General features: G+C 42.5%; 2 protein-coding genes across 17 annotated transcripts in view; one reads left to right on the forward strand and one right to left on the reverse strand.

Moving 5' to 3' along the window:
- Emsy (EMSY transcriptional repressor, BRCA2 interacting) overlaps positions 1-16,754 on the reverse strand; it is a 67,925-nt gene extending 51,171 nt beyond the window's left edge. For 6 of the 16 annotated variants that reach the window (XM_075953277.1, XM_075953281.1, XM_075953272.1 and 3 more), the window contains exons 1-6: positions 16,631-16,752; positions 14,926-15,034; positions 7,480-7,579; positions 6,163-6,237; positions 4,899-4,940; positions 1,405-1,580 (exon numbers count right to left, since the gene is read on the reverse strand). In XM_075953277.1, coding sequence (XP_075809392.1) covers positions 1,405-1,580; positions 4,899-4,940; positions 6,163-6,237; positions 7,480-7,579; positions 14,926-14,995 — 463 coding nt within the window. In that variant the 5' untranslated portion in view covers positions 14,996-15,034; positions 16,631-16,752. Of the gene's footprint in view, positions 1-1,404; positions 1,581-4,898; positions 4,941-6,162; positions 6,238-7,479; positions 7,580-14,925; positions 15,035-16,630 lie in introns of all 16 variants that reach the window. The other 10 variants (XR_012908359.1, XR_012908358.1, XM_075953278.1 and 7 more) reach the window with 3 other exon arrangements.
- Positions 16,755-20,063: 3,309 nt separating this feature from the next.
- On the forward strand, positions 20,064-21,349 carry LOC142837358 (uncharacterized). Its single transcript, XM_075952414.1, has one exon. It carries the CDS (start codon positions 20,200-20,202, stop codon positions 21,241-21,243), a length of 1,044 nt encoding a protein of 347 aa, XP_075808529.1. The 5' UTR covers positions 20,064-20,199; the 3' UTR covers positions 21,244-21,349.
- Positions 21,350-21,662: the final 313 nt, after the last annotated feature.

The raw sequence follows: 21,662 nt of genomic DNA on the forward strand, positions 1-21,662 counted from the left end.
GAAGCTAGATGCTAGTACAAGGTACCAGACTCAAGGGCTAAAGACTATTTTGAAAATCACTGAATAAGTCTTCTCGAGTATTACCAGCTTGTCAACAGGTAACAGAGAATGGCGGAGAATGAGAGTACAAAGCAATCAAGTTTAAACCTATGTTGAGAAAAAGGAAAACCATTCCTCATAACAGCAAGAAGTGGACAGACACAAACCTGAGGTACTCTTTATTAATAATAGCAGCCACCAACGAGGCTAACTCTCCCTAACCACAGCAATCCCCAAAGCACGTACGTACAGGAGGAGAAACAAGTGACTCTTCTGTCATCTGCCAACCAAGTGCAAGAATAACTTAAACTAATCCAATTCCAACCTCCTTCTCACTCAGAACACCAACAACAGCCTGGAGCTACCATGCCCCGAGTTCTTTCCCGTCACCATCACCGTCACCAACTCTCACACTCCACCCCCTTTTAAAGATGAGGAGCCCAGACATAAGACTTGCTGAAAGTCACAGAGCTAGAAAATGACAAACTCAGATCCAAACACCAATTTTACTATTAAAAATCCAACTTTCTTCCCATTCTACCAACTAGCAAAAGAAAAAGGTCAAAGTGGGAAGAGAAGAAATATAACTACAACAACGAAGAAAGCAGGAACCCAGCAGAGCTGAGTTTGCACAGATAACTGCCTCCCTGAAAAACGCAGCTTTCTCTGGCACAGAGCCAAGCCGGGCCAAGAATAACAACTGTCTCACTCAACACAAAACTTGTCTCACCACTAGACAAGACGAACCATGTCTCAAAGGAATCTGGCAAACACACTGACTTTAGAGTAGCTTCTGATCCAAGCACACTCTCAAATTTAGTGCCACCTTGGTGAGAAAATGCAAAGATTGGTTAAAGCATGTCAATCACACGATTAAGGGACAGTAAGAAAGTGTTCACTGACTGGAACAGCGAGCCTACATGTACCATTGATTCCAAAGACAAAAACAGTTTTATTTTTCTAGAGCTATCAGCTGAGCAGGTACTTCTGCTACCTTGTTTATTTTCTAGTGCCATCCCTAAGTCCTTCCATTCACCTCTAACAAGTGACACTCACAGGCCTGGTAGCCCCTGTCTGCAACCTCAGCAGTAGGGAGGCTGAGATGAAAGGACAACCTCAACCTGCATTCAAACCAAACAAAATAAACAAAGTAAGACAAATACCAGAAATTCCATCGGAGAAAACTTTTTCTGTGATTAAGATAATTTTCCCTTTGAAGCAAAGAAATCTGATTTTGATGGAGATTGAAAACCTGGCAGTTTCTAGCTTCAGATAAAGATATAACAATCTCATAATTTTTAGCACTTACTAAAAAGACAGAAATCCCTGCGAAGAGCCGCCCCCAGCAGCAGCGCTCCTACTTACCTTCTTTGCTGGCTGTCTCTGCAGGCACAGGAAGGGATGCATTGTGCTGGACAGCTGCGTTGGCCACAGCATTTGCTGTTACAGTGAAGGCAGTCTGGGGAACCAGCCGGGGCATCAGTGGTACCAATCTACGCCCTTCAATGGACCATTCTGAAGAGCTATTAGGTCCAGACATACTAAACAAAAGAGAAAATGCTGCTACAAGGGTGCGCACTTGCTAAAAATGAGTCAAACACACACAATTTTTAAATGATTAAAAAGTGCCCTGAATTCTGGAGAGGCTTCATTTTAAGCAAGCAAAATCAAACTTAGGTACAATTAAATTCAAGGAATGCCACACACTGAGGTTCTTACATACTTTATTCGTTAATCTGAATAACTATAACTATGAAAACTTTTTCTATGCTTTGAAAATAAAAATTGGTATTAGTTTTATGAAATTGGGTTTTGCAAATGAAAACAAATATCTCTACTAATAAAATTAACTTTTAGAGCTTAACTTTGTAATTATACATGAAAGCAAAAGCACTGATAGTGTTAAGAATCGGACTTTCTTTTACAGGTAAAGGTGGAAGTCAATGAATCTTTGCAAAATTTCCTAACTGCCCGCATGGCCAGAGATTCTAAAGGCTTTCAAACACGGAAAACTGAGGCAGTAAACGAGAGGAGTTAGTAGGAGGGAAGCGACTGTACATGAAGGCAGGTGTCGCTGATTAATATTCACTGCATTTTTATATTATCATCCTTCCTGCTTCCTGCTATAACAAGAGAGCAGAACTGAGGCTGTTGAAAGAGATCCACCACTGTTCACCTTTATTTGTATGGTGTACCCTGTACCCCAAAAGGCACTTGAGGCAACTTGACCCTCTCTCTCTTTCTAAGACATTCTTAAGTCTCCCTGCTTTAGACTTCTTGAGTAAGTTTTGTTCCAGAAATCAGACAAGAGGCTAAGATATCAAAAGACAGCTGCCATATCGCTAACTTGGCTTCATGAAACACCCTAATGATTAGTGTCAAGGTTTAAAAGTAATCCAGACACAACTAATTTTCTTCACTAAATCAGAAATATTTCTTCAAGATTCTACCACAGATTCTACAGGCCAACTTAGTGCTTACGACTCTATATTCAACGATTCTTCAGAGTTAGACAGAGTACCCCAAAGCCTTAGACAGTGGACAGATGTTGACAGTGATGGTGTCATTAAAACCAGCTAAGGGCATATCACATAGCAGGCATTGCTCTGTGTATCTCCCGTCTGTTAACTCAGTTCTCTCAACAATCCTATCAAGTTGAAAGTATCAGCATCTCCATTTTCTAGAATAAGAAACTGAGTCACAGAGAAGTTAAATAACTTGCCTCTGGCTACACAACTAATGAATGTCTCTTTCAACAAATATGTATCATGCTCCCTAATTATTTGTCAAATAAACACAAGGAATAAAAGCTTTCTAGTAGATTTTATGGGCAATTTATACCAATTGAGCAATTATTGTCTAATTGCTGCAGGAAACAAGCGACAGCTTAAGGTATGCAAGACAGGAAGGAGTGCTAACACAGGCTTCAGCTGACACAGGCTTAGCCGTTAGCCCCCGTGCCCCCTTGGCAAGAGGGAGTGAACTGAATCAAGGCTACACAATGAGACCCCGTCTCAAAACACTGAAAGGAAACAAAACAGTGTCTCAAAAAAGGGAGGGAGGGAAGGAAAGAAGGAAGAGAAGGAAGGAAGAAGGAAGGGAGGAGAAAAAGGATTTAGGCTGAAGAATTTCTAGAAGCTGGCAAATCCAGTTAGGTTACTGTGAAAAATATATTAAATTCTTTTGTGATTTAAAGCAGTCCTACATAAAACAAGGGAAGGCAGACTTCCCAAGGTCCCCGTAACCTCGTGAATATTTAAGTTCCATGTTAACAATGGTTCAGAAACAGAATAGTCCAAACAAGAAAAAGACAGAAAAGAGATTACTGATTGTTAGAAGAAAACTTTCCAAAAGCTAGCATTTTCTATAATAGCACTCCTATTCTGATATTACTTTATTAGACTGTCTCTGATAAACTTGTTTAGTGTGAGTTTACCACACAAAGTGACTCCTCTACACTTACCTGGCACATTGTTTAAGTGGTGGCAGAAATTATGGAAGATTAATACTATGAAGGAACATGGACATAGCTACTGAAAGATGGGGCTTGCAGTCAAAAAGGCACAACTGCAACCTTTAGGAAGAACTGTAAGTCTGCCAAATGTCCCCTCGCAGAAGCAAGAGAAATGAGGTCAAAAGCTCCTATCCTTAGTGGTGAGGCTGTAAACATGTGTTAGCTGCACAGGTCCTCTAAGAGAACTCAGAAATTAAATATTGTACCTGAGGGTTCACAGGTCCCCCCAGTTTGTACACTCGCCTGCCTCTAGTCGTCCAAGGACCACAAGGAAGGTGCAAACCCTGCACTGAGAAAGCCACACTCTAATGAGCTACAGCTGGCAGCACTGAGAACGCTGCACAGTATCCTGGGGATGTCTGACAGCGGGCAGAAGTGCAGAGATCTGATACTCCAAACTATCATTTTAGTCTAACTGTAGAGACGATGAGGGCAAAGAGTGGCCTGAGCAAAACACATGAAGCATTAGTACTGTTGTAACTAAGACCTCAGTTTCCCAGTCAAGCCTTGGCGCAGAGGCCTCTACAGTTTCTCGTGCGTCCAGGACCCTTCCTTCCTGCTCAGTCTTCTCAGCTTTCCCACCACCTTTCAAGAACATTCCTTCTGGGCTACACAGCAATTTCAAGTGGGGGAGGGAGAAGGATGAGGAAATGCAGTCAGCTCACACGCATTCCTCTTGTTGTTTTAGACTAAAGCCCTCACAGGCCATCTCTGGGTCTCCACTGCTTACCCAAGGGAAGAAAGTGTTACCATCCTCATTCCTGACTACTGTGCTCAACAAGTAAATGGAGAACCCAGTCAAACAAAAACCACAGTATAAAACATCAGAATCTGAGCACAGAAAAGCCCAAGGTTTTTCTTTCATTATATACTGAAGAAACTCTTTTCAAAAAAAGAAATTCATTTATTAAAGAAACCAGAAAGAAAGGAAGGGGCGGAGAAACACAGGTAGAAAGAAGCCAACTCTCAATTATCCATGCTAATGGAGAGAGGAAGGAAAGGGAGAGGTCAAATAGGTTAAAGAAATTCGCATATTATCCAAAAATTATTTTAGCAAACACTAGTAAATTCTTGCACCAATTGTTTTTCAGGCCAACTAACAAGCAGTAAAATGTGTTATAAAAATTTTCACCTCCTCTCCCTTCCCATCCTCTGACTAGAGATATTCCCAAGCAGCAAAAATGGCTAAAGGTTGGGCAGTATTAGGAAGGTGAGGAGGAAAAAGAAGGAGAAGCAAGGGGCATGGTTAATTCATAATGGAGTATGTGCCCCTGAATAATTGAGAGCGTCAATTTGGAAATAAATACAATAAAAAGCCTGAAATAATAATAACCTATTTGCATACCTGTAACTTGGTCTTTCACCCAAATATAAGGATAAATTCATTCTTAAAAGGGGAAAAAAGGAAAAGGAGACTAAATAAATGTTATCCTTTAAGAATGACACCGAGCATCAACTTACAACTCATTGACCCACAATACCATTTGAACACTTCCAATGTATTAATTTTCTACTTCAGTATCGAGCACAGGTTCCTATTACCAGTTCCCCAGTTAGAATTCAGACTCCATTTAAAGCATTCCAATTCAAAAGTCTGAAGTAAACTCAAAGAGGGACACATTGAATTTGAGTGTTTCAGCTGTGTCAGCCTAACAACTAAATGCTACTGTCTCTACAGGGATTTCTACATTCCTACAGTGCATACCTACCATGGAAGAAATCTCAGACTTACAGAACAAACAGCAAAACAGTCAAACTACACTGTTAAAGAGGTGAGTACCCCATTCTAGGTGTTAAGTAAAATGAGGGACAGTCAAGTACAAGAAGCCAACAGAGCTGTGTAATCAATGCAAATGCTGCCAAATGCCCTATGTCATCACATTGTGGTAACTCACTGAGCTCCTTTCTCCTTTAGCTCTATGTCATATTAAAACATAAAAATCAGAACAAACGGATTATACTTGAAATTTCTATTATCACTGAGAGGATTACTTTCTGATCCTTTCTGTTCTTCAGGAGGCACTATCTCTCTACAACTAATGGTGGATTCTGCTCAGTCCTCTGCCACCCTCTACCCAATCTGTCAGGTATGACAATCTGAAGACAATTTGATAAGAAACCTTCATAATTTTAGTGTGTTTGCTTTTTAAAGTACATTAAGTTATGTTTTATCTCTTAAAAGAACATATATTTTATTTATTTTTCTGAAGCTCAAAATATCTGAAATAATTAGAGCCATATAAAAATTATAATGCCTATTTATAAAGCAATATACATATCAAATACCAATACAAGAAACCTCTAAGCACCTTTCAATTTAAGGAGGCATGCTACTTGGTATTGAGCTGAGCTTCCAGTGGTCTTTGATTATACAGAGATTGCCTTGTAATAGGATTTGACCTAAGTACTTTAAGCTTCCCTAACAAAATGCAAAACAAAAACAAAAAGTAACCAACGGAGTAAACAGTAATCACTACGGGCAGAGTTTCTGAGTATAGAGATATTATTAAGATAAAAGACTCAGGGGCCTGCCACACCAAAGGAAGACTGTCTCAGAGCTACTTTATACTACATCATTTAAAAACCAGGGTGGTAGACTAATGGCTTACTTATGTGCAATTGTTGTTAACCGTTCATCGTTTACTGCTCTCCGAACTTCAGCACGGTGGCGTTCTGTTGAGATGCTATGAAAAAAAATAGCCATTATAGAACTCTGCCAAGCAGGCAGCTCTTCTCTACACTTTTATTAAGGTTTACGTCAACATCTTCTGGGGCTGAGGGTTACTTTGCCTAATGTGTATCTTCAAATGTTTCAAGGTCACAGGAAAGGTTTCATACTGATTCTGTGTAACTGCGGATTATTTATCTGGAGATCTCAGGAAGACAAACTCAGCCTGGACTGCAGGTTCCCCACCTGTAAACAGCAGGCCATGGTAACTAGCAATGCTTCCTGTTAATAGACAAGGAAACAGGTGCTCAGAGCCTCCTCATTTCATGGCTGCTGGCAGGAGGACTGGGCACTTAGAAGAAAGTCTTCTAAGGTCTTTTCTAAGGCGTAAGAGTCCAATGAATATAATAAAACCAGTAAGAGTGGCAAGATAACATGTTTCTTGTGAGTTCATGCTATGACACGTGACTCAACTTCAGCTAGGTGCCTTCTACATTATGTCACCAACGGTAAGAATGTACATACATTAAACACTGATAAATGAAACAGTTTTTAAAGACTACATCCATTCCATTCATAAATACCCAATAAGGTGAATACCACTCTTCTTATTTTCTTTAGTACTTAACACTAAATTTATAGCATGGATCACAACACTTAAAGACTAAAAGCAGACTTTACGAAGAAACGTAAACAAAAAAATAAGACTAAGAATCTGCTTAAATACATTCTTATATTAATGCTAATTATAAGAGACTCTTCCACTTCTTACTTCTAAAAAAAGAACAAAATGACTTTAAATGTAGAAAGCAAACAAGTCAAGGCCGAACATTTTTTGAGAAAGCAGACATAAAAATGAATCAAGATAAAGCACCGAGGAGCCCCTCTCACTGAGTTGTTGGACGGATCCAAGCGGCACTCTAGCTCAGGTGAAGGAGTCAGCTGGAGTTAAGGCCACGACTGTGTGGCCAGCACCCACTGCCATGTTGAGTCATCTTTCCCCTCCAGTAAATACCACTCTACGTCCTGTTCAGTTGCACCAGCTCTTCTTTCTTTCACCTCTGTCAAAAACACCTGACTCAAACCCTCTCACTGGGTTATACGACAGAGACTAAGTTTCCCCATTTCTACAGCAGAAAGCACACAATGGAACAGGACCACTAAGCACCCAACACACTGAACACCTCGGCTCTTCAATTTGAGAATGAGCAGAAATCAAACTTTTATTCACATCACCAAAACTTTCATGACAAATTACCTAAGGACTTTTGAGAGCTCTCCAAGAAGATCTTTCTTTTCCTTGGTGAGATCCCCCTGTGCACGAAGTGCACTGATAACTCCAGCATATGCCTCCAATTCTAGAAAATAAAATTATTTTATCACAATAAGCCTTCAATTTTGAAAAATGTAGTTATGCAATATTAAATGTCATGGCAAGAAATCCAAAATCAACCAAATGCAAAATTTTTAATTCCTTTCAAAAATGTTATTGAATAAAAAGATTTAAGTGTTACTTTCATCATTCATATTGCTTTACTATACAATGTCTCACAGAAATCAAGGGTATAAAATGCTTAGGAAAGAAAATCTCTAACATATTACTGAAGAGCAGGTAATGTAGCCAGACATGGTGGCCATACCTTTAATCTAAGATCTTTACATTTACAAAAACTATCATCCAAGGAATTAAACATAAAAACCTACCATAGAAATGACTAGTTAGTCCGGGTGGTACATGCCTGTAATTCTAGCACTCATAGGTTTGAGCAGAAAGATGGAGAGTTCAAAGACAGCCTAGGATATGTAGCAAGACACTAACTCAAAAAAATACAAGCAGGAGAGGTGACTCATGCTTGGCATAGATGTATCAGCACTTGAGTTTAATCCACAAAAATCTACTTTAAAAAAGGAAAGAAGAGGAGAGGAGAAAAACGGAAATGAAAAGCAGATATGGCAGTATACAGCTGTCATCCCAGTGCTGAGGAAGACAGAGAGAGATAGGAGGATGCCCCAGGCTTGCCAGCCATTAAGCCAACCTAGACTAGTGAACAAGTTCTAGGTGAAAGACCCTACCTAAAAAATTTTTTAATTAAAAAAAAAAAATAGATGGGGATGCCTAAGGAACAATATTTGAGGTTGTTGTTTTCCACATACATGTGAAGAAATATACAAATACCCACACACGAGCATGTGCACACAAAGATACAAACACACAAGTCAGACATGAAAAGACATGCCTGTAGTCTTGGTACTCAGAAAGTGAAGCAGGAAGATCATAACTTTTTAAGGCTAACTTAGGCTAAACTAGAACCTGTCTCAAAAAACAAAATAAACAAACAAACAGAACAAAAAAGCAAAAACATATATATAAATCAAAAGTCCTCAAGCCTTTCCCCCAAAATATGCAGGCCTCTCACGACCACACAGTGTGATCTCTGTGTAGTCTCCTCCCACACCAATTCTAGGTTCTATGCTACTTTTGGACAACGAAGCATCAAAAATAGGATGCAGACACGTGCTAAGTCCTTGTGCTTGTGACCTTGCTCTCTAGGAACATAACATCGTCAAGCTGTCAAGAAACCCAGAAAGAAAGGTCACAAAGAAAGAGGTTCAGCCACCTCAGCTATACCTAGTTCCCTCCTAAGCTTCTGGCTGAATGGAGCTGCAAGAGAGGTCAGACAAGGCTGAGGGAGCTCCTTCAGCCAATAGCCTTTATGATTCCAGCCCACTTGGGTGTGGTCTCTTTTGCTTTAAAAAGCAGCAGTAGCCCTGCTCTCGCTCTGGCTTCTGGCTCCAGCTTCAGCTGCCAGACTCTGTTCCTGGTCGCTCAGAGGGCTGCTGTCTAGGACCGTGATCTGTAAGTTTTCCCCTTAAATAAATAACTTTCTATTAATCATAATTCCAAACTGGTGTGGGATTGTTTTGTGACTTACACCTTCAAGACAACACCAACAAGAGAATGGAACAAAGTAAAAAAAAAAAAAAATGTGTTTTAGTCGTTAATACTATGAAACAGAGACATAGGAGCAAACCAGAATGGTAGAAAAAACATCCAAATTAGAAGTATTGTCACACTCACATTGTGATAAATATCTTCTGTCTGCCTACAGAAACCCAGTAAATGTGGGTTAAGTATAATAGATGTAAGCCTGCAGACTCAAATCAACCAATAAGCCAATAAGTCAACTGTGGTCTCACTTTGTTCACTGCATTCTCAACTCTGCCAGGGGGAGACATTAGGGGCTAAAGAGATGGCTCAACAGTTAAAGAGCACTTGCATGGGTTCAAATACCAACACCCACATGGTGACTCAGAACCGTCTGTCATTCCACTTCCCGAGAACCCAACACCCTCTTCTGGTTTCCCCAGACACCATGCATACACAATGCACAAACAGACATGCAGGCAAAACATCCACATATAAAATAAAGATAAATTTTTTTAAAGGAAGCCTTATATAAAAGAATGGGCTGAGTAAAAGCAGCAGAAATGTTCCACCGATACCCAACTGTGATCAGCCTGCACGTGCTGAGTATGTACTGCACACCATGCAGACACGGAAGGGGGTGTCGTTCAAAAGCACAGACCTGCCCTCCAAAGGCGAAAAGCAAATACTAAGTCCAAGAAATATATTTCAGCTCTGACAAGAGCTGGAAGAGATTTTAAAAAATGGCATTAGGAATAGCCAGCTGAAAACTCACTATACTAAATGTTTATGTCCCATTAAAATACTTATGGAATATTCTAGTCAAGAAATCAATGTTGAGTCCTAATATATAGACACTAAAGAGTGTTGGGTCCTGCCCTCAAATATTTAACTGCAATCACCACAGTTGCACACAGTGGTGAAGGCGTCTGGTTTGAAACAAGCTCTCACCAGGATGAGAGAGAGCAGTCCTTCTGCAGAGTGGGGAACGAACGCCTGCAAAAGGAACAGAGAGCAAAAGAACTGAGACTGCTTCATGTTACTGCAGTAACTTCCAGGAACAACAACTACTTTGAAAAGTTTCACATTAAAGGAAGTAGAGTCACTAATTCAAACCAAATTACTAAAGGAATATAAGACAGAATACCAGGGAAAATATTTAAATATTTGTAGGGTATAAAACAAAGTCCTTATTCTCAAAATGATTAAAATCAAGGTCTAATGTATGTGTTAGATAGATGACTGATAAATAGACAGATAAATTGTTAGAAAGGTTTTATTTCACATATATAAGAGAACAGAGAAAAAGGGAAACAGAAGTAATTTGTGGTTAGACTAAGCAAATCCTTTAATCCCACCTTAAAGAATTATTTGATAGAACTCAGTAACTGATTGTAGATAGGACAGAAGAAAATGAGTAATAGTTTAGATTTTGCCAATGTTTAAGACAATAACAATGCCATAAAGAAACAAATTAAAGAAAGAAAGTGGATAGAGAAAAAAGACAAAACACTATTTCTATCTCAGGTTCTACTGCTTGTTTCTGAGACATTCTTACATTTGTAGCTAGGACTGGCTTTAAATCCTGATCCTTCTGCCTCTGCCTCCTAAGAGCTGGAATTACAGGCAGGTACTGCCTTATTTTAAAACGTACTGTTTCAAAGAAAACAGAATTAACTGAAGAAATATGACAAGCAAAGCTGGCAAACTTGATTCCTGAAGGTTGTAGCCTAACCTCCACACATACCCCACAGCATGTGTGCAAGATCTCACGTGTACACACACACACACACACATAAAACAAAAACATAATTTAAAATGTAATATATATATTTTTCTTTCTAGACAGGGTTTTATAATGTACAATGTAGCTCTGGTTGACCTGGAACTCACTATGTAGACTAGGCTGGTCCTGAATTCAGAAAACCTGCCTCTGCCTCCCAAGTGCTGGGATTAAAGGTAGATGCCATACCTGGCTAAAATGCAGTGAAATCTTTTAATATGGCAAAATTTATGATATTTCCAGCTTCATTTGAAGCCAACTAAGAAGTCATGCACAAAATTAGGACGTGGCAATATCCAACACACAAAACTGTGGCTCTGAAACATTTCCTCAGCTACAAAAACTCACAGCATCCCTGTAAGCAGTCCGGTCACCATTAGAATCTTTACTAACTCACAAGCTTCCTTCATATTTAATGACAAGCATGCTTATAGGATACTGAGGTCATTCCATTACAGGGCCATTCTGGTGATATATATAAACAAAATGAAGCTGGGCAGGGTGGTGCATACCTCTAATCCCAACACTTGGGAGGCAGAGGCAAGCAGATCTCTGAGTTCAAGGCCGGCCTGGTCTACAGAGAGAGTTCTAGGAAATCCAGAGTTATATAGTGACACCCTGTCTCAAAAAAACCAATAGAGGCCGGGCGGTGGTGGCGCACGCCTTTAATCCCAGCACTCGGGAGGCAGAGGCAGGCGGATCTCTGTGAGTTCGAGACCAGCCTGGTCTACAAGAGCTAGTTCCAGGACAGGCTCCAAAACCACAGAGAAACCCTGTCTCGAAAAAAAACCAAAAAAAAAAAAAAAAAACCAATAGATAGATAGATAGATAGATAGATAGATGATAGACAGACACACAGATAATAAATATGCCTCAAAAACAAAAGATGTGCTACACTACTTTTATAAAATCCTAAACCATCCTAAACCATGTCATTTAAAGCAATCAGCCACTTCAATTTATACTTTAGTCATAAAGCCCCAAGTCAGTTAAGTTACAACTCAAGAGTTATAAAGATAAGGAAGGAGAGGCAGTCAAAAAGTAGCAAGTATTTACCTGCTACTGGTGCCATGAGTGTATCGTAAACTGTCTAGCCTGACTTCTTTCTTTTTAATGTGTATGAATATTTTGATTATATGTATATATGTTTATGTGTATGTCTGATGCCAGAGAGAGCATGGAGCCAGAGAGAGCATGGATCCCCAGAAATGGAATTACAGATGGTTGTGAGCTGCCATGTCAGTGCTGGGAACCGAACTCTCTAAGAGTAGCCAAATGCTCCAAGTGCTGAGCCATCTCTTAAGCACTCCCCACCACAATTTCTTCATAATTAAAATGTTTGGCATCCCACATTGAAACAATTTATAGCTGCTTCTAAAAGAACAAAGTTTTAAGCTAGCAACACTTTTTAAAAATTTTGTGGCTGAGCAGTGGTGGCTCACGCCTTTAATCCCAGCACTCAGGAGGCAGAGGCAGGTGGATCTCTGTGAGTCTGAGGCCAGCCTGGTCTATAGAGTAAATTCCAGGACAGTCAGAGCTATACAGAGAAACCCTGTCTCAAAAAACCAAAAGCCAAAAATTTGTGTGTGTGTGTGTGTGTGTGAGAGAGAGAGAGAGCAAGCGAGCGAGCGAGAGAGAGAGAGACAGAGAGACAGAGAGACAGAGACTGAGAAAGGGAGGGAGGGAGGGAGGGAGGGAGAGAGAAAGTATGCCGTGTGAGTGCAGGTGCCCAAAGAGGCCAGAGGAGCTCAGAAGAGGGCATGAGATCCTTGGAGCTGGAGCTAGAAGCAGTGGTGAGCATCCTGACATGACATGACTGCCAAGCTCTCTCCAGCCCTTAACCTAACAATTCTCAGAGACAGTGTGTATCTCCCCTAGACTTAGGACTTGGAACTAGGGTTTGAAAGCAATCCAAAGGTTCATGGTCAAGACAGCAACCTGGGGAGGAAAGCCCACCTTCCTAAGGGTCACTGGGGCCAGAAGTGCCATGGTAACGGCCGCTTCCTTCAGCACAGAAGCAGCACCCAGCAGCATCTCCCACACATCTGCCTAAAACCACAGACACGTTCATTGTTTTTATTTTTACTTGAATTTTTTTTCTAATGCTGATTTTTTTTATTGCACCCTAAAGTCTATTTCCTTAGTTTGTTCTGAGATAACTCTTTTTCTTTTTTTCTGTGCTACCTCTTCTTCTAGCTGAAGAACAATTTGATCCTCTTCAGTGATGATCAATCTGATGTGGCAAGGGGAGCTGCCAAAATAGGTCAATCTGACCCTAAGTTCTCTAAGTCTTTTTAAGGGTGATTTGTTCATGGGATATACTCAGGAACAGAGAATCTGTATATTAACCCAAGAGCAAAGCATCGCTCTCTGCATTTTAGACGATGTGCAGAAAACAGAAGAAAGCACCCCCCCTTTGAGATCCTGAGACTGTAGCAGGACAGACGTAAGAGCCCCATCATGCTAAGACACAATGGTACACATTACTTTTATAAAGTGGCATCTTCCTGGTACCTAACAGCCTTCCGCCTACCTGTAACTTTGACAGCGTGGGCTGTTTCAGGGGTGTTCATTCTTTAACACCAAAACATTAACCCCTTGATGTCATGATTTTATAGGGTGCTATCGTCAAGTCATTTTCATACATCACCTCACGTCATTTATGGAAAAAACTAAGGGCAAACTTAAAGATTACTAACTTTATGTTGCTCTCAAAACCCAGAAACCTCAGTCCAATTTACTGTCCTCGTGATCTTTTCATCTTGCATTTTTTTTTAACTATGAAAGAAATGGAGTTCTATTTCATAATCAACAGCAAGTTACATTAGTGCCTGTGTATAGCCAAGTACCTTCAAAATAGTGATAAAAGTTTGCATGGAAGTTTAAAAGACTGGCCCCCGGAAAAGAGCCCTCTTCCAACTGCTAAAACAATGTCAAGCAGTTTATAATCCGGGGGGGGGAGGGGGTGTAGAGAAGGGAAAGACAGAAAAGGGCAGAAGTTATTAGCAGTAGGTCTACAGTAGCTACAATTTCATCTGACCTACATATAGAATTTTCAACAAAGAGTTCCCCTGAAGGAAAACTTTAGTAGCCTACAAGTACATTCAAAAGTAGCTGCTTTAAGCTCTATATTCTCACATGCCAGTCCCAATGATGGGCTTTTTATTTAATTGATAGTCACTGCTCATTTTCAAATTATTCCGTCACTTATTTTATTTAGTGCACTAGCCTCAGGCTACAATGGTAAACGAGACAAGGGCCTTATCTAAAACAGCATTTTTCACAGATTTTCACTCTAAACCAAAGATCAAATGATTAGGCAGCTTTTTTCTCAATATTCACAAGAATGGGATGTGACTAACACCATTTTGCACACAAGGGTAAAGTCAGTTCACTCACACAAAACACGTGCCTTAGCATTAGGGCTTGCTTCTCTCCCTAAATGCTGGTTGAAAAGGGTTGTTACAAATGTAGAAAGGAGAAACATTAAATAGTCAACTTTAAGCATAAATTGTGTTTTATCAATTACAGTAATTAAGTAATTGGGAAAATAGGCAGCTTGCATTTGGCTTACGATTCAGAAAAGGCATGATTCACACAGACACATCTACTAAAGTTAGTAGTATGCTTACATGAAACAAAAAAAAAGAAAATTAAAAGTTAATTTTAAAAAAAGGAACACACAACAGCCAGGTTTCCCATTTATCATGGCTCCTTGACATTATGACTCCTGTATCTCATTTACAAAAAAAAAAAAAAAAGTCTTTTCAGGCCCTGAGAAAACTGTGAGAAAGATGAGGGCGCTAGCCACCAACAGCCATGGCCCACACAGAGAAGGAAAAGGGTTACAGAGAAATAGAAAACAACAAGACTAACACCATCAGGTAGGCTGGTGGAGCACAGCTGTGGTCCAGCACTTGGGAAGCTGAGGCAGGAGAGTGCTACTGTGCTACTCAGTGAGACCCTGCTCGGGACGGTAACAACAAAATCCATACCCAATTTTCGAAGAATTCGTTTGCATTCATCCCTGCTGAGATCCAAAAGGGTTGGCCACACAACAGGCATTGCTGCTTCTGTCTGGTAGCCCCAAAGAGCTTGTCCTCCCTATCAGAAGAAAAACAAGTCAAAATCACCAAAGGATATGCAACAGGCCATTCACTTGGAGATCCCTCCACGGGCTACCAAGCAAAACTGAAACGATACCTCATAACCATGTTTTGCGGCTGCTGAGAAATGACCAAACCACCACGAGAGCACCCTGATCCAGCTAACAGGGGAAGAGCATGGGTTCTGGAGTCAAACACTTGGTTCCAGGTCCAGCTTTTCATCCTGGTGAACTGGCCTGTCTGAACCCACTTCATACAGGTTTATGAAAATAAAAGCAATTCCACCCGGTTTGCAGTGGTAAGTATTAGGAAACAGGGCATGCAAAGTTCTTTCATGGGGGCTGGCATAGAACTTGCCAGATAGTTTGTACCGCACGTGCAACCTTGGGCAAGCGACTTGACCTCTGCCACCTTCCTTACTAACAAGTTATAAGATAAAATAAGCCAAGGGTAGAGCATGTTATTTGGGTAAATGGAACTTAGTAAAGAACTCTTTTCTCACATTTTGGCAGTAAAACAGTCATGAGTCCACTAGTTATCCAAAGTTGAGATGCCCGGAATTTCGCACTGAGAATCCCCTAGCCTGGAGGGCAAAAAGACTCAGAGCCGGTAGGTTCACACACTACTGGTTGAACACACAGCAGACCTTCCTTAAACATCTGCTAAACTGATAAATGGATGGTTAGCAGGCGAGAAGAGCGAACGAATGAATGAATGAACCAGCTTAAGAGTCGAACACTAAACAGAGATAACTCCTCTGGGCTGCTAAGCCCAACTCTTGGCCTCAAGTGGAGCCCCCCTTCCCCCTACTTCCCATCGTCCTCCGAGCTCAGAACCAACCCCAAGCGAGCCAAACTGGACGGCGCGCCCCAGCTGGCAGGATGACATAAAGAAAGGGGGTGGAGAGGAGGAAGGGGCAGAGCCAAAGGAATCCGCTTAGCTCCCCGAGCCAGTCCCCGCCTCCCGACAGGACCTCGGAGGCGGCAGGCGACCGCCCGAAATCAGGCACCACGTCACGGCATCCCAAAGCATCCCCCTGCGGCGAAGCGCACGGCGGAGCCGCACAAGCCAGGCGAGCCGGGCGGCGGCAGCCGGTGCGCGCTCGGGGAACCGGGGAACGGGAGGAGGGGGTCGCACCGACTCGGTCGCCCCCATGCCCAGCTCGGGTGTCAGCGGGCAGCCCGCCCCGCCCCCTCTCCAAACACGCACTCCCTCCGCAGCACCACAACAAGGGCAGCCCGCCCGGGCTCCCCGCCTGCGCCGCTCCGCGCCGGTCCCCAATGTCAAGCCCGCGCCCCCACGGCCGGCAGCCGGGTCTCGGCAACGCTGGCCAGCTCCTCTGGGGAAGGCGGACAGCCGGCCGGCCGGCCCCCGGAATCACCACGGGGACCCTAGACCTCCACCTCCGCTGTCCCATCACCAGGCGTGCCGGAGCGCCCCTCGGTCCACTTGAGGGAGCCCCGCGATCCCGTTAGGAAACAACGGAGGATGGGGCTGAGCGTCCCCGAGCCGGGCTCCCCACGTCTGGCCCGGCGCCCCCAGACCCTGGATAAGCTGCCAGCTCTTCCCCGGAACCTGCCTGAGAGACACCCACCTGCCCGGCCTTTCGGGGCTCATCTAAAAGGCTCCTCCGCCAAGACTAGGGGACACCAGGAATTAGGTTTGTTTGCGGTGCCTCAGAAGGGGCAAGATGGCGACAGAGGCCAGAGCGCAGGCGCAGCCGCGCGCGGCTCGTCGGGAGGTGTAGTTCGCCTTTCCCGCCTTTTGCGAAACGAGCCCTCAAAAGCCTCCATTCGTCCCGTCCTTCTTTTTTTATTTTTTTTCGCCCACCCCCTTCTCCCCCCCCCCCCGCGTTTTGAAAGGGAAGGACGGGCGTCGCGGAGCCTGCTGGGAGTTGTAGTCCGAGCTCCAACTCCGTCCTCTTTCTCTCGCTGCTCGCCTGTCGTGTGCGCAAGGAAGTCTGGGAGTGTAGTTTCTTTTGGCTTCGCGCGCCCTAGCCTCCCGGCCGTTCCCAGCCAATCGGCTGCCCTTTTCAGCTGAACGTGTGGCGTCACACGTACCGTCCAAAATGGCGTCGGCAATCAGAGCCGCGTTTCGACCTTTACTCTAGCGAGGTGAGGGATGAAAAGAGCCCGACTTGGTCTCTGATGAATGCTGGGGGATGAAGATCTGGTTCCCCAAACTCTTGGGAGCCATCGTCAGCGTCCTCCACCACCCCGACGACTCGAGAGATTCTTCACGCCACAAGAACGGAGAGAGAGGACCTCACAGTGACCCGTACCCCGTTCTCGGTGTTGAGAGTTGCAAATCGAGGAAGGGAATCCGAGCGTTCTCGGCTTGGGGCTATGCCGTGTGCGAAATAGGAAAGCTAGTGATATCTTGTGCTATATCTGTCCAAGGGAAGAAGGGATTTGCTTGTGGCACTCACTACAGCATGGTAGGTTCACCCGCAGCCTTTGTTACTTAACTGCACCATGTTGTCAAAGTCTTGTCCCCCCGCTTTACAGATGGAAAGAGGCCCGATGTGTTGTTACAACGATCCGAAAAAAATCAAAGTTAGTTTCTAGGATTGTAAATTCCATCAAGTTTTGTGATGTCCTCCCTCTAAACTCTGGTAACATCGGATGTGGTGAAAGTATACACATCTGAAGGAATTGTTAGTATGCATTCTGCAGTTAAGCAAATTCCCTGGCAAACCAGGGTTACCACAGGAAGGACTTCTAGCTCAGTGGTAGATTGCTTTAAGGGTATGCGTAGGGGGAGGGGCAAAATCTACTCTGTGGAAATATTCAGATACACAGCGTGGGTGAAAGTTCTTTTTCTAAGTGGGACGCTATGAATTACATTTCTAATCCCTGCACTGGGGAAGTGGAAGAAGCAGGTCAGCCTGTACTGCAGGAGGTCCTGTGACCAAAAACCGTTTGGGGTTTTTGTTTTGTGAACCACTGCATAAATGTTAGTCTGTTCGTGCTCTTGAATGGAGATGTAGGTTAGTCAGAAATAAAAAGGACCATTTGAGTTTACTCCACGCCTTTCTTGACCTTCCTGTGCACATTGTGAGGTCAATTGCTTAAGAACACCTTATGAGGTGGTTAATTAAATCTTAATAGGAGACTTTGTAATTTAACAAACATTCCTTTATTTGACCCTTGCAGCATCTACACGAGGTGGGTGTAATTAAGTTTGCCCGTCCTATGGATGGAAAGGCACAGTTGTCCAGGAACTGGTGAACCAAGAACTATATAATAGAACCCTGTCTCGAAAGGCAACAATAGGGGGCTGGTTAAGAGCACTGGCCTCTCTTCCATCCCATATGGTGGCCAACAACCATATATAAGTCCAGCCATATGTAATTCAGGAGTTCCTTAGGTGCCGCACGAATGTACTGCACAGCACAAATGTAGTGCACAAACACATACAAGCAAAACACCCATACACAGAAAATAAAGTTTTAAGAAGGCAACAACAAAACCTAACTCTTGGCCAGGCGGTGATGGTGCACGCCTTTAATCCCAGCACTTGGGAGGCAAAGGCAGGTGGTTCGCTGAACTAGAGGCCAGCCTGGTCTATAGAACTAGTTCCAGGCAGCCAAGACTGTTACATAGTGAAACCCTGTCCTGAAAAACAAGCAAACAAACCTGACTCTTCTTATTGTAAGTCAAATAAGAGTAACAATTGGGGTTGATCCTCCATCTTCTATATAAGTTCTTACAATTAGTAGGGATGTCCCTAGCTAAAAATAAGTCCCTGATACAGGTTAAAAACCACCCCTAAGGTCCACATAAGTAAAGGACAAAGGAAGGTTTTAAATTTAGGCAGCCTAGGCTGTCGAGAAGATTCAGCAAGTAAAGACACTTACTTATCTTGCCAGCCTGCTGACCTGAACTCAGTCTCCAGAACCCGCTCATGTGGTAGTGGAAGAACTGAGTACACAAAATCGTCCTCTGACCTCCCGCATGTATACACACACAAATGATACAAACTTATTTGTCGTAAATTTAGGCAGCTCGGTCCCAGAGTCTACACCTTCCGCCAGTAGTAGCTCTCAAGCTTTCGTGTTCAGCGGGACCACATGATGGTCCTGGTAAAAATGCAAACTTTTTGGTTGTATAGTTAGGGCCAGATCCTGTTTCCAACAAACTCCCAAGTAATAATGCTGGCACTACATAGCATTTTACATCTTCCCCTTTCTCCTGTCGTGAGTTTTTGTCTAGAAACATATCTCCCCATGTATTCTAGGCTAGCCTCAAGCTTGAGATGCTGCCTCCGCCTCCTGAGTGCTGGGATCACAGGTACATGCCACTGCACCTAGGTCTTAAACATATTTATTTTGCGGCTAGAAGCTGTAATAGCCTTTCTGTGCTATCTCTGACTGCTTTGTACATCCAAATGATCCTATATCCTTTCTCTTAAGGATCATATTCAAACTACCCTTCTCCCTTACATCTCATGAAACTCCTCCTGGCCCTACCAGTCCCTCTACCGCGAGACAGACATTTCCGTGTCTTTTCTTACATGTACCATGTTACAGAGCTAAATACATAGAGTTATGGTCATTTGAAAAGTCCTGACGAGAACGAACTCTATGGAAAGGGACCAACCAGGTATATGCACTCTTGTGCCTAGCACATAATGAAAATAATACATATACTCACAGCTTTCTCCGTTTCAGCTGCTGTTCCATATGTTAGCTTTCTTAATCCATGCAATAGCCTGATAGTGACTGTATTACTCATAGTTCTCTAGAGGAACAGAACTGATAGAATAAATGAGTAAATAAATATATGGAATGTATTAGACTGGCTTATAGGCTGTGGTCCAACTAATCCAACAATGGCTGTCTTCCCAGGGAAGGTCCAAGAATCCAGTAGTTGTTCAGTCCATAAAACTGGGTGTCCCAGCTGGTCTTCAGCACACACTGGAGTCCTGAGGAAGTAGGCTCTATGCCAGTGAAGGAACAGACTTGCCAGAAAAAGCAAGCAAGGCAAAAAGCAAGCTTCCTTTTTCCATGCCGTTCGTACAGGCTGCAGGCAGAAGCTGTGGCCCAGATTAATGATGGATTTACTCACCTCAAAAGATCCAGATTAATGCTGGTTTGTTCTCCTGTTTGCTGCGTCTTGGGCTCCGTGTGGGTAGAGCGTGGTTGAGCTGTACAGCCAGGCCATGGTGAGCTATGCACATCTGTCATCAAACAGGGAAGACTGGCAGGCCATGAATGCAGTGACCTATGACGATGTGCATGTGAACTTCACTCCGGAAGAGTGGGCTTTGCTGGACCCTTCCCAGAAGAATCTCTACAATGATGTGATGCTGCAGACCTTCAGGAACCTCACTGCCATTGGCTACGATTGGGAAGGTCATGACACTGAAGAGCATTCTCAAAGTTCTAGGAGTTGTGGAAGTCCTCTTAAACGGCATGAGAGAATTCACATGGAAGAGAAGCCCTGTGAAGTTATTCAAGATGATGGACCCATTGCATATCATAGTCAACTACGACTATATAAAAGAGCACATACCAGAGAGAGGCCCTACAAATGCGACCAGTGTGGTAAAGCTTTTACATCTCCCAGTGGTCTTCAGATGCATAAAAAAACACATACAGGAGAGAAACCTTACAAATGTAAGCAGTGTGATAAAGCTTTTGCATATCATAGTTATATTATAATTCATGAAAGAACACACACTGGAGAGAAACCCTATAAATGTAATCACTGTGTTAAAGCTTTTACATCTCCAAGTGAGCTTCAAAAGCATAAAAGGAAACATACAGGAGAGAAACCTTACAAATGTAAGCAGTGTGATAAAGCTTTTGCATATCATAGTAATGTGATAATTCATGAAAGAACACACACTGGAGAGAAACCCTACAAATGTAATCACTGTGTCAAAGCTTTTACATCTCCCAGTGATCTTCAAAAGCATAAAAGAACACATACAAGAGAGAAACCTTACAAATGTAAGCAGTGTGATAAAGCTTTTGCACGTCATAATTACGTTCTAATTCATGAAAGAACACATACTGGAGAGAAACCCTATGAATGTAATCAGTGTGGTAAATCCTTTATACATTCCAGTCATCTTCACAGGCATGCAAGGATACATACTGGAGAGAAACCTTACAAATGTAATCAGTGTGGTAAAGCTTTTGCATATCATCATAATGTACTAACTCATGAAAGAACACACACTGGAAAGAAACCCTTATGAAGGCAGTCAGTGTGGTAAAGCCTTTTAATATCAGAAGCGTCTCTAAATACATAAAAGAACACATAGGGGATAGAAAAATTATTGATGTGATCAATGTGATAAAGCCTTTCCAAGGCATAAAAGAGCACACAGCGGAGAGAAACCTATGAATGAAATCAGTGAAGTAACGCCTTTGCAATTCATAGTAATTTTCAAAAATACAAAGGAACACATACAGGAAAGAAACCCTATGAATGTGACTAATGTTGAAAAGCCTTTGCATGTATCAAGTCTTCAAATTCATGAGAAAATATACTGTACAGACACTTGATAGTCAGTGTGGTGGGTTTTTTTATTTTATGGTGGTTTTTCTACAAGAATAAGGTTTTAGTGCAAAATTGGTTAAAGCCTTTTCATATTAAAGTTCTCTTTGAGGAAGT

The sequence above is a fragment of the Microtus pennsylvanicus genome, chromosome 18, assembly GCF_037038515.1.
Source record: "Microtus pennsylvanicus isolate mMicPen1 chromosome 18, mMicPen1.hap1, whole genome shotgun sequence".
Classification (NCBI taxonomy): domain Eukaryota; kingdom Metazoa; phylum Chordata; class Mammalia; order Rodentia; family Cricetidae; genus Microtus; species Microtus pennsylvanicus.

Excerpts from the sequence above, each read along its gene's own strand:
- LOC142837358 (XM_075952414.1), top strand. The coding sequence starts at position 20,200 with ATGGTGAGCTATGCACATCTGTCATCAAACAGGGAAGACTGGCAGGCC.